At 43.8% G+C, this 15247-nt stretch overlaps 1 protein-coding gene across 1 annotated transcript in view; it reads right to left on the bottom strand.

Annotated features, from left to right (window-relative positions):
- LOC124721321 (proto-oncogene tyrosine-protein kinase ROS) overlaps positions 1–13881 on the bottom strand; it is a 566425-nt gene extending 552544 nt beyond the window's left edge. The window contains exon 1 of the mRNA XM_047246233.1: positions 13731–13881. Within this exon, the coding sequence (XP_047102189.1) occupies positions 13731–13862 (132 nt within the window). The 5' untranslated portion in view covers positions 13863–13881. The remainder of the gene's footprint in view (positions 1–13730) is intronic.
- Between the last annotated feature and the right edge of the window lie 1366 nt (positions 13882–15247).

Genomic DNA, 15247 nt, shown 5'->3' with positions numbered 1-15247 from the left:
AGTGGGCATGCGGGAGGCCGGGTGGACGTACCGCCGAATTGCTCAACACGTGGGGCGTGAGGTCTCCACAGTACATCGATGTTGTCGCCAGTGGTCGGCGGAAGGTGCACGTGCCCGTCGACCTGGGACCGGACCGCAGCGACGCACGGATGCACCCCAAGACCGTAGGATCCTACGCAGTGCCGTAGGGGACCGCACCGCCACTTCCCAGCAAATTAGGGACACTGTTGCTCCTGGGGTATCGGCGAGGACCATTCGCAACCGTCTCCATGAAGCTGGGCTACGGTCCCGCACACCGTTAGGCCGTCTTCCGCTCACGCCCCAACACCGTGCAGCCCGCCTCCAGTGGTGTCGCGACAGGCGTGAATGGAGGGACGAATGGAGACCTGTCGTCTTCAGCGATGAGAGTCGCTTCTGCCTTGGTGCCAATGATGGTCGTATGCGTGTTTGGCACCGTGCAGGTGAGCGCCACAATCAGGACTGCATACGACCGAGGCACACAGGGCCAACACCCGGCATCATGGTGTGGGGAGCGATCTCCTACACTGGCCGTACACCACTGGTGATCGTCGAGGGGACACTGAATAGTGCACGGTACATCCAAACCGTCATCGAACCCATCGTTCTACCATTCCTTGACCGGCAAGGGAACTTGCTGTTCCAACAGGACAATGCACGTCCGCATGTATCCCGTGCCACCCAACGTGCTCTAGAAGGTGTAAGTCAACTACCCTGGCCAGCAAGATCTCCGGATCTGTCCCCCATTGAGCATGTTTGGGACTGGATGAAGCGTCGTCTCACGCGGTCTGCACGTCCAGCACGAACGCTGGTCCAACTGAGGCGCCAGGTGGAAATGGCATGGCAAGCCGTTCTACAGGACTACATCCAGCATCTCTACGATCGTCTCCATGGGAGAATAGCAGCCTGCATTGCTGCGAAAGGTGGATATACACTGTACTAGTGCCGACATTGTGCATGCTCTGTTGCCTGTGTCTATGTGCCTGTGGTTCTGTCAGTGTGATCATGTGATGTATCTGACCCCAGGAATGTGTCAATAAAGTTTCCCCTTCCTGGGACAATGAATTCACGGTGTTCTTATTTCAATTTCCAGGAGTGTAGTAGATGAATATGGATTGGGGGACAGAAATGAAAGAGGAAGCCGCCTGGTCGAATTTTGCACAGAGCACAACATAATCATAACTAACACTTGGTTTAAGAATCATGAAAGAAGGTTGTATACATGGAAGAACCCTGGAGATACTAAAAGGTATCAAATAGATTATATAATGGTAAGACAGAGATTTAGGAACCAGGTTTTAAATTGTAAGACATTTCCAGGGGCAGATGTGGACTCTGACCACAATCTATTGGTTATGACCTGTAGATTAAAACTGAAGAAACTGCAAAAAGGTGGGAATTTAAGGAGATGGGACCTGGATACACTAAAAGAACCAGAGGTTGTACAGAGATTCAGGGAGAGCATAAGGGAGCAATTGACAGGAATGGGGCAAATAAATGCAGTAGAAGAAGAATGGGTAGCTTTGAGGGATGAAGTAGTGAAGGCAGCAGAGGATCAAGTAGGTAAAAAGACGAGGGCTAGTAGAAATCCTTGGGTAACAGAAGAAATATTGAATATAATTGATGAAAGGAGAAAATATAAAAATGCAGTAAGTGAAACAGGCAAAAAGGAATACAAACGCCTCAAAAATGAGATCGACAGGAAGTGCAAAATGGCTAAGCAGGGATGGCTAGAGGACAAATGTAAGGATGTAGAGGCCTATCTCACTAGGGGTAAGATAGATACCGCCTACAGGAAAATTAAAGAGACCTTTGGAGATAAGAGAACGACTTGTATGAATATCAAGAGCTCAGATGGAAACCCAGTTCTAAGCAAAGAAGGGAAAGCAGAAAGGTGGAAGGAGTATATAGAGGGTCTATACAAGGGCGATGTACTTGAGGACAATATTATGGAAATGAAAGAGGATGTAGATGAAGATGAAATGGGAGATATGATACTGCGTGAAGAGTTTGACAGAGCACTGAAAGACCTGAGTCGAAACAAGGCCCCCGGAGTAGACAATATTCCATTGTAACTACTGACAGCCGTGGGAGAGCCAGTCCTGACAAAACTCTACCATCTGATGAGCAAGATGTATGAAACAGGCGAAATACCCTCAGACTTCAAGAAGAATATAATAATTCCAATCCCAAAGAAAGCAGGTGTTGACAGATGTGAAAATTACCGAACTATCAGCTTAATAAGTCACAGCTGCAAAATACTAACACGAATTCTTTACAGACGATTGGAAAAACTAGTAGAAGCCAACCTCGGGGAAGATCAGTTTGGATTCCGTAGAAACACTGGAACACGTGAGGCAATCCTGACCTTACGACTTATCTTAGAAGAAAGATTAAGGAAAGGCAAACCTACGTTTCTAGCATTTGTAGACTTAGAGAAAGCTTTTGACAATGTTGACTGGAATACTCTCTTTCAAATTCTAAAGGTGGCAGGGGTAAAATACAGGGAGCGAAAGGCTATTTACAATTTGTACAGAAACCAGATGGCAGTTATAAGAGTCGAGGGACATGAAAGGGAAGCAGTGGTTGGGAAGGGAGTAAGACAGGGTTGTAGCCTCTCCCCGATGTTGTTCAATCTGTATATTGAGCAAGCAGTAAAGGAAACAAAAGAAAAATTCGGAGTAGGTATTAAAATTCATGGAGAAGAAATAAAAACTTTGAGGTTCGCCGATGACATTGTAATTCTGTCAGAGACAGCAAAGAACTTGCAAGAGCAGTTGAATGGAATGGACAGTGTCTTGAAAGGAGGATATAAGATGAACATCAACAAAAGCAAAACAAGGATAATGGAATGTAGTCTAATTAAGTCGGGTGATGCTGAGGGAATTAGATTAGGAAATGAGGCACTTAAAGTAGTAAAGGAGTTTTGCTATTTGGGGAGCAAAATAACTGATGATGGTCGAAGTAGAGAGGATATAAAATGTAGGCTGGCAATGGCAAGGAAAGCGTTTCTGAAGAAGAGAAATTTGTTAACATCCAGTATTGATTTAAGTGTCAGAAAGTCATTTCTGAAAGTATTCGTATGGAGTGTAGCCATGTATGGAAGTGAAACATGGACGATAAATAGTTTGGACAAGAAGAGAATAGAAGCTTTCGAAATGTGGTGCTACAGAAGAATGCTGAAGATTAGATGGGTAGATCACATAACTAATGAGGAAGTATTGAATAGGATTGGGGAGAAGAGAAGTTTGTGGCACAACTTGACCAGAAGAAGGGATCGGTTGGTAGGACATGTTCTGAGGCATCAAGGGATCACCAATTTAGTATTGGAGGGCAGCGTGGAGGGTAAAAATCGTAGAGGGAGACCAAGAGATGAATACGCTAAGCAGATTCAGAAGGATGTGGGTTGCAGTAGGTACTGGGAGATGAAAAAGCTTGTACAGGATAGAGTAGCATGGAGAGCTGCATCAAACCAGTCTCAGGACTGAAGACCACAACAACAACAACAATATCGCATAAGATATAGTCCGAGTGAAGATGCACATTATTTAAGGCACTGGTCTCGTGCAAGCGATAATAAAAGCTGAAATCTCCATCCGAAAATTCTCATTTAATAAAATTTTTGTTGGTTCCATGAATTATTTGTGACGGATGCCAGCCTGGTTCCCTAAATAGTCCGCCGGCACTTTCATACTTTCCATCTGAGCGAGGGTCTGGTCACTAAAAACCTTGATGTCTGTGGTACGTCTAACAGTCTACCTTTGTATGATGTGCCTGAATGTATGGATGTGGATGCTCTGTAATTATTGCCTTCACGACACGTGATATGTGTAACAGTGTGTTCTTCAGAAAGAGGACAAGTTATTATAAGAATCGAATGAGATGGCACAGAGATTAAGAGGTTGGACTGGGAACAGCCAAGTGCAAATGCATGCCCGGTATCTATATTTAGCCTCTCCATCACTGATATTCTTCTTGATCCTTATATTATCCAAGATGGTGCTTCCTCTCTTATTATCGTGTCGTTCGTGGAACTTTCAGCTTTAATTTTCCCCAACAATAATTCTTATTGCGCAATATGATGTGTGCTCACAGCAGTAACCATCGCTTATTCACGCTTTCACATATCCGAGTGAACGGAATCGATGAGTAACTGAGGAACATTTTGCTGTTAAACTCCATCGTGGAACAGCAGTGAGGTGCTGACCTAGCTACAGCTGGCGTGCCCGTGGAATCCCCAGATACGTGTACAAGGCCGGGCAGCACGCTGACCGCGACATTGAACTGATACTCTCAGCTTGTAACATGCTGAACTCTGTGACGACAACCTAACGAGGCTGCTCATAGCTAAGACAATGGACTCGCATTTGGAAGGGAGGCGGTTAAAATCTCCGTCCCGCTATCCAGATTTAGGTTTTCTGTGATTTCCCAAAATCGCTCAATGCAAATGTCACCATAGTTCCTTTGAAAAGAACACAGCAGATTTCCTTCCCCAGGCACAGCTTGTGCTCCGTGTAGAGTTGTAAAACTACCGTGGACTTCGGTAGACCGTCGTAAGTACCAGTAGACTGCGGTAGTTTTCCTGGTAGTTTTGGTCAGTTAAGTTCGCAACCGCGTTACCTGTACGTTGTTAGGTATGCTGCACACCTATCGGGCATTGCCTCGTTTCGATCGCTTTGTATGCGTATGCGATCAGTGTCGTACTAGATTCCCCTAGAGACCGGAAGCGGTGAGCCTTCTAGAAACTGAGTGAGGATATATAAAGGGCCATGTACCCTAAGGAAAATTTAGGTTCCACATAGTTATCTTGCTGTCTGTTACTTGTAAAAGCTAAATTGAAAATCCCAATGTTTAATTCAGGTTTTATTCGAAAATTGTTGAGTTGTTACGTGGAACAAAGGGGTGTTGTAGCAAAAATAAAAAAAAAATATATATCATACAGGTATCTCACAAAGCTATAGAAAAAGCAAATTTACACAAAAAAGATGGAATTAAAAAAACACAAGACGAAAACATCAAACGTCGCTTCAAAACTTTGTCGAGCTTATATAAAATACACTCCTGGAAATTGAAATAAGAACACCGTGAATTCATTGTCCCAGGAAGGGGAAACTTTATTGACACATTCCTGGGGTCAGATACATCACATGATCACACTGACAGAACCACAGGCACATAGACACAGGCAACAGAGCATGCACAATGTCGGCACTAGTACAGTGTATATCCACCTTTCGCAGCAATGCAGGCTGCTATTCTCCCATGGAGACGATCGTAGAGATGCTGGATGTAGTCTTGTGGAACGGCTTGCCATGCCATTTCCACCTGGCGCCTCAGTTGGACCAGCGTTCGTGCTGGATGTGCAGACCGCGTGAGACGACGCTTCATCCAGTCCCAAACATGCTCAATGGGGGACAGATCCGGAGATCTTGCTGGCCAGGGAAGTTGACTTACACCTTCTAGAGCACGTTGGGTGGCACGGGATACATGCGGACGTGCATTGTCCTGTTGGAACAGCAAGTTCCCTTGCCGGTCTAGGAATGGTAGAACGATGGGTTCGATGACGGTTTGGATGTACCGTGCACTATTCAGTGTCCCCTCGACGATCACCAGTGGTGTACGGCCAGTGTAGGAGATCGCTCCCCACACCATGATGCCGGGTGTTGGCCCTGTGTGCCTCGGTCGTATGCAGTCCTGATTGTGGCGCTCACCTGCACGGTGCCAAACACGCATACGACCATCATTGGCACCAAGGCAGAAGCGACTCTCATCGCTGAAGACGACACGTCTCCATTCGTCCCTCCATTCACGCCTGTCGCGACACCACTGGAGGCGGGCTGCACGATGTTGGGGCGTGAGCGGAAGACGGCCTAACGGGGTGCGGAACCGTAGCCCAGCTTCATGGAGACGGTTGCGAATGGTCCTCGCCGATACCCCAGGAGCAACAGTGTCCCTAATTTGCTGGGAAGTGGCGGTGCGGTCCCCTACGGCACTGCGTAGGATCCTACGGTCTTGGGGTGCATCCGTGCGTCGCTGCGGTCCGGTCCCAGGTCGACGGGCACGTGCACCTTCCGCCGACCACTGGCGACAACATCGATGTACTGTGGAGACCTCACGCCCCACGTGTTGAGCAATTCGGCGGTACGTCCACCCGGCCTCCCGCATGCCCACTATACGCCCTCGCTCAAAGTCCGTCAACTGCACATACGGTTCACGTCCACGCTGTCGCGGCATGCTACCAGTGTTAAAGACTGCGATGGAGCTCCGTATGCCACGGAAAACTGGCTGACACTGACGGCGGCGGTGCACAAATGCTGCGCAGCTAGCGCCATTCGACGGCCAACACCGCGGTTCCTGGTGTGTCCGCTGTGCCGTGCGTGTGATCATTGCTTGTACAGCCCTCTCGCAGTGTCCGGAGCAAGTATGGTGGGTCTGACACACCGGTGTCAATGTGTTCTTTTTTCCATTTCCAGGAGTGTACGTTTCTGTTATCCACAAGCACCTTTAGTACTTCTTAATAATAACAGGAAACTCTTACTTTTGATCATGATGAAGAACGTTCTAATGAGTAAACAGTAACAACATTATATACATTTTTATGTTCGTGCGTGTAAACTATACTTGCATCAGAAGTAAGCGCTTTGGTTACCTGAAAGCGCAGATGTTACGCAATCAACTAATTTTTATTACTTATAAAATTCAGTTTATCTTTTGTAAGGATATAAAATACACGGTAGACTAACAATGAACGAAGTGCGGTTCTAATTACGTGCAAAACAAACAAATAAACAAACAAACATACAAAAAACAAAGAGAAGTCGTCGGCTCTAGGTTCCTCTCCCTCACATTCATTTATATTTTTTCCTTACCAATGCTACCTTCTGTGATGACGAACATCTGCATCTAAAAAAAAGGGAAAGAAACTACGATTGCACCAGACAACAGCACAAATGTAAAAATTTAATGTTGATCGATTCCATCCCTATACCTTCGAGAATATAAATAAGAATTTTTGAAGATCAGTATGTCTGCACTCCCGTCAACACTTATTTCTAGGAACACCATGAGACTATCAGCATAATATTTCAAGAAGTTCTGTCACTCGATGTAGAAGGGCAGTATCTTATCGTTATATCACCAGGACATTCACCATCGCTCGAAGTAAGTAGAAGCCATTTTCACGAAGACGGCTAGGAGGAGTCTAGCGCTGACATTCTGCATTCTATTTCTGCTGTCTGTTTTGACCATTTGTGTGTTGAAGTTCACGATCGTCTCTAAGCAGAGTTACTCACGAACGGCTCTATTCTTGTCTTATTGTAATAACACCTGTTTCCAGATGACTAGTCCATAGTAGTGAAATTACACTTTAGGGACACTCTAAACACATTCCCTTTCTCATGTTATGTCTAAGCAACTTTTTTTAAACTACTGCCTCATTATGCCACTCATTGCGATGTATTGTGTTATTAACACATATGACCATCTCTAGTTGTACCAAAGTGAACAGTAACACCGATTCTTAGTAATCTGTGTGGTTCTAGTACCTGAAAATTGACCTGCTTCCCATTCACCTGTCTCTGGTAAGTGTAATGTTACTTTTTTTCTTCGTGTGGTCGTCGTCGTCGTCGTCGTCGTCGTCGTAGTAGTAGTAGTAGCAGTAGCAGTTGTTATCGTTATTGTTGGTTATTTTGTATTATTATAAAGCCAGTCATAGACCACAAATATTTATCAATCAGATTATTAATTCCAGTCATCGATGACCCTCTTCAGATCTGAGTAAATGCAGTATGCTTCACAATTCGTGTCACTGTGTATTTTGATGGTACAGTCACATTAATTGGCCCCACAAACTTCATCACAGAATCACTTGTATGGCCAATTAACGTGACTATACCACAGAAATATGCACTCACACGAATTGTGTAGTGTACTGGATTTACTCAGATATGTAGATGCTCATCGTTGACCGAAATTAATATCCTGATTGAGAAACATTTGTGGCCCGTAACTGGAATGGATTTATAATAAAATAGAATAAACAATTCCTGGAACGCTGGAGAGCCTTACTACAACTATGTCGCAACTTGTGTTATTTTTATTGTTGTAATGGTTGTAATAAGTATCTGGACTCCAAGCAACCACATATACTATATAAATCTTCATTTCAGATTAAAACTGTGTGCCAGACCGAGACTCGAACTCGGTCCGGCACACAATTTTAATCTGTCAGGAAGTCTAATATCAGCGCACACTCCGCTTCAGAGTGAGAATCTCACATATACTATATGTTCCTTTGATATAACAGGATATCTTGACTGATCCCCTAATTATCTTGATCATGATTTAGACATCTCTCGAGTCATCTAATGGTTCGTAGGAGCTATTTTGTCCAGTGTACGCCTGTATTTAGTGTATTTTAGTTTGTTTTCTTTTCGTCAGCTCAAACAGGAGTATTAAAATTCGTTTGCCACGTTAATATAATTGTGGTTCACATATTTATAACGTGCCCCAAATCTTGCCCGTAATGTAATTAAATATACTGTTGCATGCAGATGACAGCGCGAAACCTATTGTAAGAACCATAAGGAGATATAATTCACCCACGAAAGTGCTCGGAATCTTCTTTAATGTTGTTAATAGATCTGGAGCCTTTAGCATGTGGATTAAACGGAGGCACAAAGAAGATGCAAAGAAGAACTGGACGGTTTGCTATGGGTTTTTATCGTCACAGAAAAGTTAAACGAACTGCATTACGACACGCTATAAGAAAGACTTTATGCACCACAGAGAACCTTATACTCAAATTTATGATAGTCGGCATTCTAGTCCCAGGCAAGGAACTTATTACTTCCTACAATAGACGTCCCCTTTCTTGACGACAATAACAATAAAATTACAGAAACTCTGGCTCATGCAGAGGGGTATGGTCATCCTTTCTTCTGCCACCCTATCCAAGAAATAGGACAAAAAGCAGTAAAATGACTCTTTTTCACCATACACTATCCACCACACGCCTTACAGTAACTTGCGAAGTACCAATGTAGAGTTGTTCGTTCCGTTATTTACATTTTAGGATTTATACCTTTCTTTAATTCCACTAATAAAGTGCTTTGACAGTGCCGTACGATATGTCGTTTTCAATATAATAAAGAAAGATAAAGACATCGGTGGCATTTAAAAGGGGACAGTAAGTAACTTTCGAGCTCCAAACTTTAGGCGTGAGACGTCGGGGAAGAGATTCGCCGAACTGTCTTGCGATCGTCTTGAGGAAGAGGATTTCACCCTGGCGCGGAATAGGCGTGAAGGCCCACAAGTAGCGACACCAGGAAATAGCCTCAGTCATCCACAGTTTCTCATCGATATTCATATCGTATCGAGAGAGTCCACTTGGTCTCCTCTGCTACGCCTACGATCGTGTTGTGGCCTTCTTGTATTCTTACGTTTTCCGTTGTTCGCAATGTCCGTATTTTTCAAAGCTCCAGCATTGCTTTAGTATACACCCACCAGCGAACGTGATAATTTTATATGAATGTAGCGTTCAGTTTCTGCTCTCTGTTTTTTCGCAAACGGTAACTGATTACAGCTACAGGACAGTTGCAGTGTGTACAATGCCGTTAAGTAATTGATTAAATATGGTGGAGTTGTGTGTGGCAGATGACGACTGTGGGAGAGTGTGTGCTTTGCACGGAGGGGCCTACGCGTCAGCACGCTGCGTCAGCCCTCTCCTAATCATTTGTAATTACTCCGACGCGTCTCGAGCGGGTACTCGGAAGGAGCCTGCATGTGGAGTACGCACACTGTTTCTGATAGTTGAGATGATATTATCTCATGTTCTGGGGAGAAATATTGACCAGCTGTATAGAGTCACTAGGAGTGTTTTCAACTTATTTCACTGTGCGAAGGCGAAACGTTCGAAATAAAGGCTCTTCATTACCTCCTCAACAGCGGTCCCCAAGCAGAATTTAGATCTGATAGCAAGTTGAAGTTAGTTACAATGAAATGTCAAGTGTCAGACAGAGTCGACTGTGTACTGCAACATATCTGCAGTCTAAAAGAAGAGCACGCAATTTACGATGTGCAAAGAGCGAAATAGAAATTCAGTACTAGTGTCAAGTACATCAAGTATGGACAACATTGCAGGTAGGTGCGGATTCAGGGTTCTGTCTAGGAGGGGGGAAGGGGGGGATGGCAAAAAGGGGGGGGGGTGCAGTCTGTTAAGGACCCCACACATGAGCGACGGATGACAGCGATACGTCGAATGCGATATCGCTGCGATCGATCTCTCGACTCCACCGTGCCATAAACGAGCGATTTGCCGAAAAATCTCAACCTGTATTGCGAGCAGCACGGTGGGGTCAAGACCTGCAGTGGAAAATGAACTGCTTTTAGCAGATGTTGCAGTTGATCTCCGTATCCATACGAATACTTGCAAAAAATAAGTACAAGAACTGGGACTGTAATTTGTTAAACTTTTTTTGAAGCACTTTTCTTGGGAACTGTGGTTTACTTTACAGAATATATATTTAATTTTTCACTGACACCAACTGGATTGTGTCCATCTTTCCAGTGAGCTAATATAATCTGTTTTTCTTTATTAGTCCTCGATTGTTTTTTTATTTATTAGTCTTTTAGTTTAACTGCAAGTATTTTCACAATTTGTTTGCAATCTCGACATGTCCATAGAGATGTTGTCAACAGCATTCCCACTGATTACCATTACTCTTGTTATAAATTGCATAAGGGAGAGTTAGATTATATGACGTGACAGCTTACTTGAGCATAGCTTTGTAATCGATTTTCCCTGAACATTTAAATTAAAATGACCTTTTAACATTATAGTCGTTCTGTTTAGAAGTTAAAACTTTAATAACGCTGTAATTTTTTCATAAATAACTTCAGATCACCCTGTGGAGTCAACCGTATCGCGACTATCACTATGAACTTCCCATCAATTCTACTTCTATAGCACAAGCTTTAAAATGCTACCCGGGTTCGATTCCCGGCGGATCAGGGATTTTCTCAGCCTCGTGATGACTGGGTGTTGTGTGATGTCCTTAGGTTAGTTAGGTTTAAGTAGTTCTAAGTTCTAGGGGACTTATGACCACAGATGTTAAGTCCCATAGTGCTCAGAGCCATTTTAAAATGCTAATCACTGGAAAATCTGAGCGTGTACTATTACTTCTTAATATAAATGGCAGTTCCAGCCTCCATTTCTTGTAGTAGTTCGTGATCTCTGAATAATTATAAATTCTAATGTAAAGTTCTTACTCAATGTTGGCAAAGCGAAACGAATCAGAATTGCACAACCAGGCTTCATAACCAGAGAAACGAGTTGCGGCCATATTGCCACACATCGTTCCCTACCTGCCAAGCAGCAATACTGCAAGCACGAATCACATGCTATCGATCAGATCGCCAGGGATTTCCATGCGATCAAATCGGTGATCAGCGACCTCCCTCCGAGATTTGCCCACACACGTCCGAACTACGAAGCGATCAGTCGCCCATGCGACGAATCGCTGCGCTCGTGTGTTGGTCCCTTTGCTGTTCCTCCCTACCGCCCCCCCCCCTTTACCCAATGACGGTAAGTTACATTTTTTAGGGGGGGGCGGGGGGAAGAGCGGCAGGAAGGGACAGTAAGAGTCTGTGGCAACTATCCCCTCCTACCCTCCCCCTCCGTCCCCTAAAAAATATAACTTATGTCACAGCCACATTTAACATGCCACAGATATCTAGAATTTTAATAATAATAAAAATATTCGGTAACAGACAAAACAGTAGCTCATATACACGGAGCCAAACCAGAACACAAATAAAACGTCGAAATTTTTTTAATCAGTTTTCGAACACTTTTTTAAAAAGTTGATTATAAGTCAATGCGACAAAGTTAACATAAAAATGAATCTCGATTTTCATTGTCAGCTGTTGTATGAGAGGTAGTAACAATGAGTATTGTTGCACAGATTGTATCCAGCACTGTCCTTTTTTCAATAAGTACCGTTACGGAGATTATATCCAGCGGTGTCCTTTCTTTAACTATATCTTGATTTGATTGAACTTGAAATGGTCAGTTGAGTAAAGCGTAGTCTTCTGCTATAAGTTTATTTAATGGTCGATGTTGCGCAATAATCTAAGTGCAGTGTCAACTAGATCTATGGAACAGTTTTTTTATACGCCTATTTAAAGCAGTAGTGTGTAATGAATAAAATGAAATACATGCATGCTACTAATTCCTTAGGTCTATTACTTTATAACCAACGGAACTGCATTAAGATTGATGGATGTTTATAAGGAGACAGCTAATTTGTTTTCAACAATCAAGAAATGGACTTCGGAGTTGAGCAAGTTCGTAAATCTCTCGAAGATGCCGAAGACATACCAAAACTTCTACCACAGATGAAAACTTTGAGAAAGGACACGATGAGGTATCGTACGATCGAAGACGAAAGATGTGCGAAATAGCTGAACATAGTGACATTTGAGAAGAAAGAGTACATTACATTTCGCACGAAAAGTTAACTGTGAGATACATCAGAGAAGGACGTGTGCCAAAGATGTTGAATGCTACCACTGCAAAGGGTAAAAGGAGAAGTGGTGAATAATATGCAAATTTTCTTGAGGAAATTAAGTAAAGAACATGTGAAAAAATGTATGGATTGCAAAATTTAAGAAAATCACACTGCACCTGCCCAAGCAGGTGCTTTCGCAACACTGTAACCGCGGCATATGAAGTGCGAATTGTTGGAGTATCTACCCTGTTCCCCAGATTTGGCCATCTATGACTTACACCTCGTGTCACATCTAAACAAATTTGTGATTTACAAACATTTTATTTTTATTTTTTATGCATTTATTTATTTGACCCGATCTAATTATGAGCATCGGAACCTCTTACATCGGACTAGGGTTTTCTACATACAGTACTTGTTTTATATAATAGTTACCTAAGAAATAACAATTTTAATAAGACAAATAGCACCCTAGCGACTTGAGTTTGTATAGTGACAATGTAAGTAAATAATACCAACTATGACTTTTGGTCCAGTGAAATTGGCGAACATTCCAGAATCGAACTTCCGGCTTGGAACCTGCACGCTAGAAAAAGTTGACAAATTACATTAATCTGACTGGGGGTTATTTCGTAAAACAACTGTAACTGACCTAAGAAACACAGTTCTTTATGTTTACGCTGCAAAGTGTTGTCCTTGACCTCATACAGTGATCCCTGTAAAAGAACAAAGATGACTATATGAGTCATTTGTCTCAGGCAACGATGATTCTTTCGTCTGGAATTTACACAACATTGATACAACAATAGTCGCCGATTTACCGGGTATTGCGTATTTTCTAGAATGACACTTCTAACCGTACGCTTCCGAAGTTGTGTCACTTTGAACAATATACGAAGTTCTAATTTATTAACTACCTCCTAATATGAAAGAAACTGGAGTCAGCATGAGTGACAATGGTTATAGCTGGTGGTATCATAGGTAATCTCACTTACGCACGATATTATTTCAGCTCACTCAAAATGCAGTGCAGTGCAAGTGAGAATTCTTCTCACTTATGTGAGCGAAGTACACGGAAATTTGCTACCAGGAAGGTGAGAACAGAGTAAACACTGTCTAGGTAGTACGAGCTACTGTCACTGTGTACCACATCTGGGACTAACAGTGCAAATTATTCACATCAGAAATTTGGAGACGACTCACCTGTAGTGGGCAAGCGAGGCTGCAGGCGAGCGCAATGTTGTCTTCGCGGTGAGCGGCGGCGAGACGCACGGCGGCGGCGTGGGCGGGACCCACGCGCAGCAGCAACAGCAGGAGCGCCAGCAGCAGCGCCATGGCCTGTACTGCCACAGCGACGGCCGTCCCGCAACTGACTGCCCACTAGCCGCTGCGCGCCTCTGGAGGCTCCGCGCACCGCAGCGCCCCTACCGCCACGCTACACAAACACACTACACACTGCTCCTGAGCCGGTGTTGGAAGGTACAGCGGCATCCAGGCTCAATTCTGAGAGGAGTCACAGATATTGCTCTCCCCCCCCCCCCCCCTCCCCGCCCCTCACCAACCGCCCAAATACACTATGATGGTTCAAATCCCTGTCCGGCCGTTCAGATTTAGGATTTCCGCGATTCCCCTAAATCGCTTAAGGCAAATTCCGGGATGGTTCCCTTTCAAACAACGCGGCCCGTTTTTTTCTCCATCCTCCCTTAAGGGGGGTAGGACGTGAAACGGGCCGACTTGGAGCAGGAGAGGCACCACAGGACATTTTAATTTACACTGTCTATACTTTTACAAATAAACTCATAAAACTATAAATGCTAGAAACGTAGGTTTGACTTTCCTTAATCTTTCTTGTAAGATAAGTCGCAAGGTCAGTATTGCCTCACGTTGAAAGGTCTCTGTTGGATTCCTTTCAAGTAAATTTCTTAAATTTGTTGTCACTTACGGCATAAATTCCTCTTCTAAATTTACTGTGGCGTTTCTGACTATCTGGGAGGAGACTGAGTAGTGGAACGTGTTACTTTTACACATAAACAAGAACGATCTGTCACACTACTACACTTTAAAACACAGTTTATATGTAATTCATGTCACACAGTCTCATACGGAACCTACATCCGCTTTCTTTTATATACTGTATATGATAAGATACTGTCATCCCCCTTCCCTTCTGTGTGAGAGGATGAATGAGCAAATGTATTTCTAGTTGCATGCTTGAGGGTAGCAGACAAGTCTGTCTGCTAGAGAACAGTAGGACCAACGTCGGAACAGGTAGCTACGCTTTCTAAAAGCAGAGAGGTTTCTATCCTTAGTATGGTCCTGTCCGTCCCTTGTCATGTTGGTATAGGAAGCTGCCCCTCTGGCCACTTCCGTTTGTATTTGTGAGCCACCCTCAGGAAGGGACCACGGCAGTCTGTCCGCGGCGAGCGTCTGACGTGGTAAGATCTCCGGCTAAGCGCGTGTCTGCTAAGTCCGTAGGACAATGGATTTCTTAAGATCAGCCTAACTGAAAATTTAATCACCTTTATTTCAGGTTTAGCTCTAAAATATCTAATGTTATCTTGAATTGCAACGCAGTGTAATTCGAGTGTGAAGTTCAGAATATATTCCGGCAGTTGCTTTGTCACTACTTTGCGAGTAAAGTGGAACCACGTGTTGATCAGTAACTCTAACTAACATCATCAATCTTAAATGCGAATGTGCGTGAGATTATAACGTCTCGT

The sequence above is a fragment of the Schistocerca piceifrons genome, chromosome X (assembly GCF_021461385.2).
Source record: "Schistocerca piceifrons isolate TAMUIC-IGC-003096 chromosome X, iqSchPice1.1, whole genome shotgun sequence".
Taxonomy (NCBI): domain Eukaryota; kingdom Metazoa; phylum Arthropoda; class Insecta; order Orthoptera; family Acrididae; genus Schistocerca; species Schistocerca piceifrons.
This window is presented reverse-complemented; position numbering and strand designations above follow the sequence as displayed.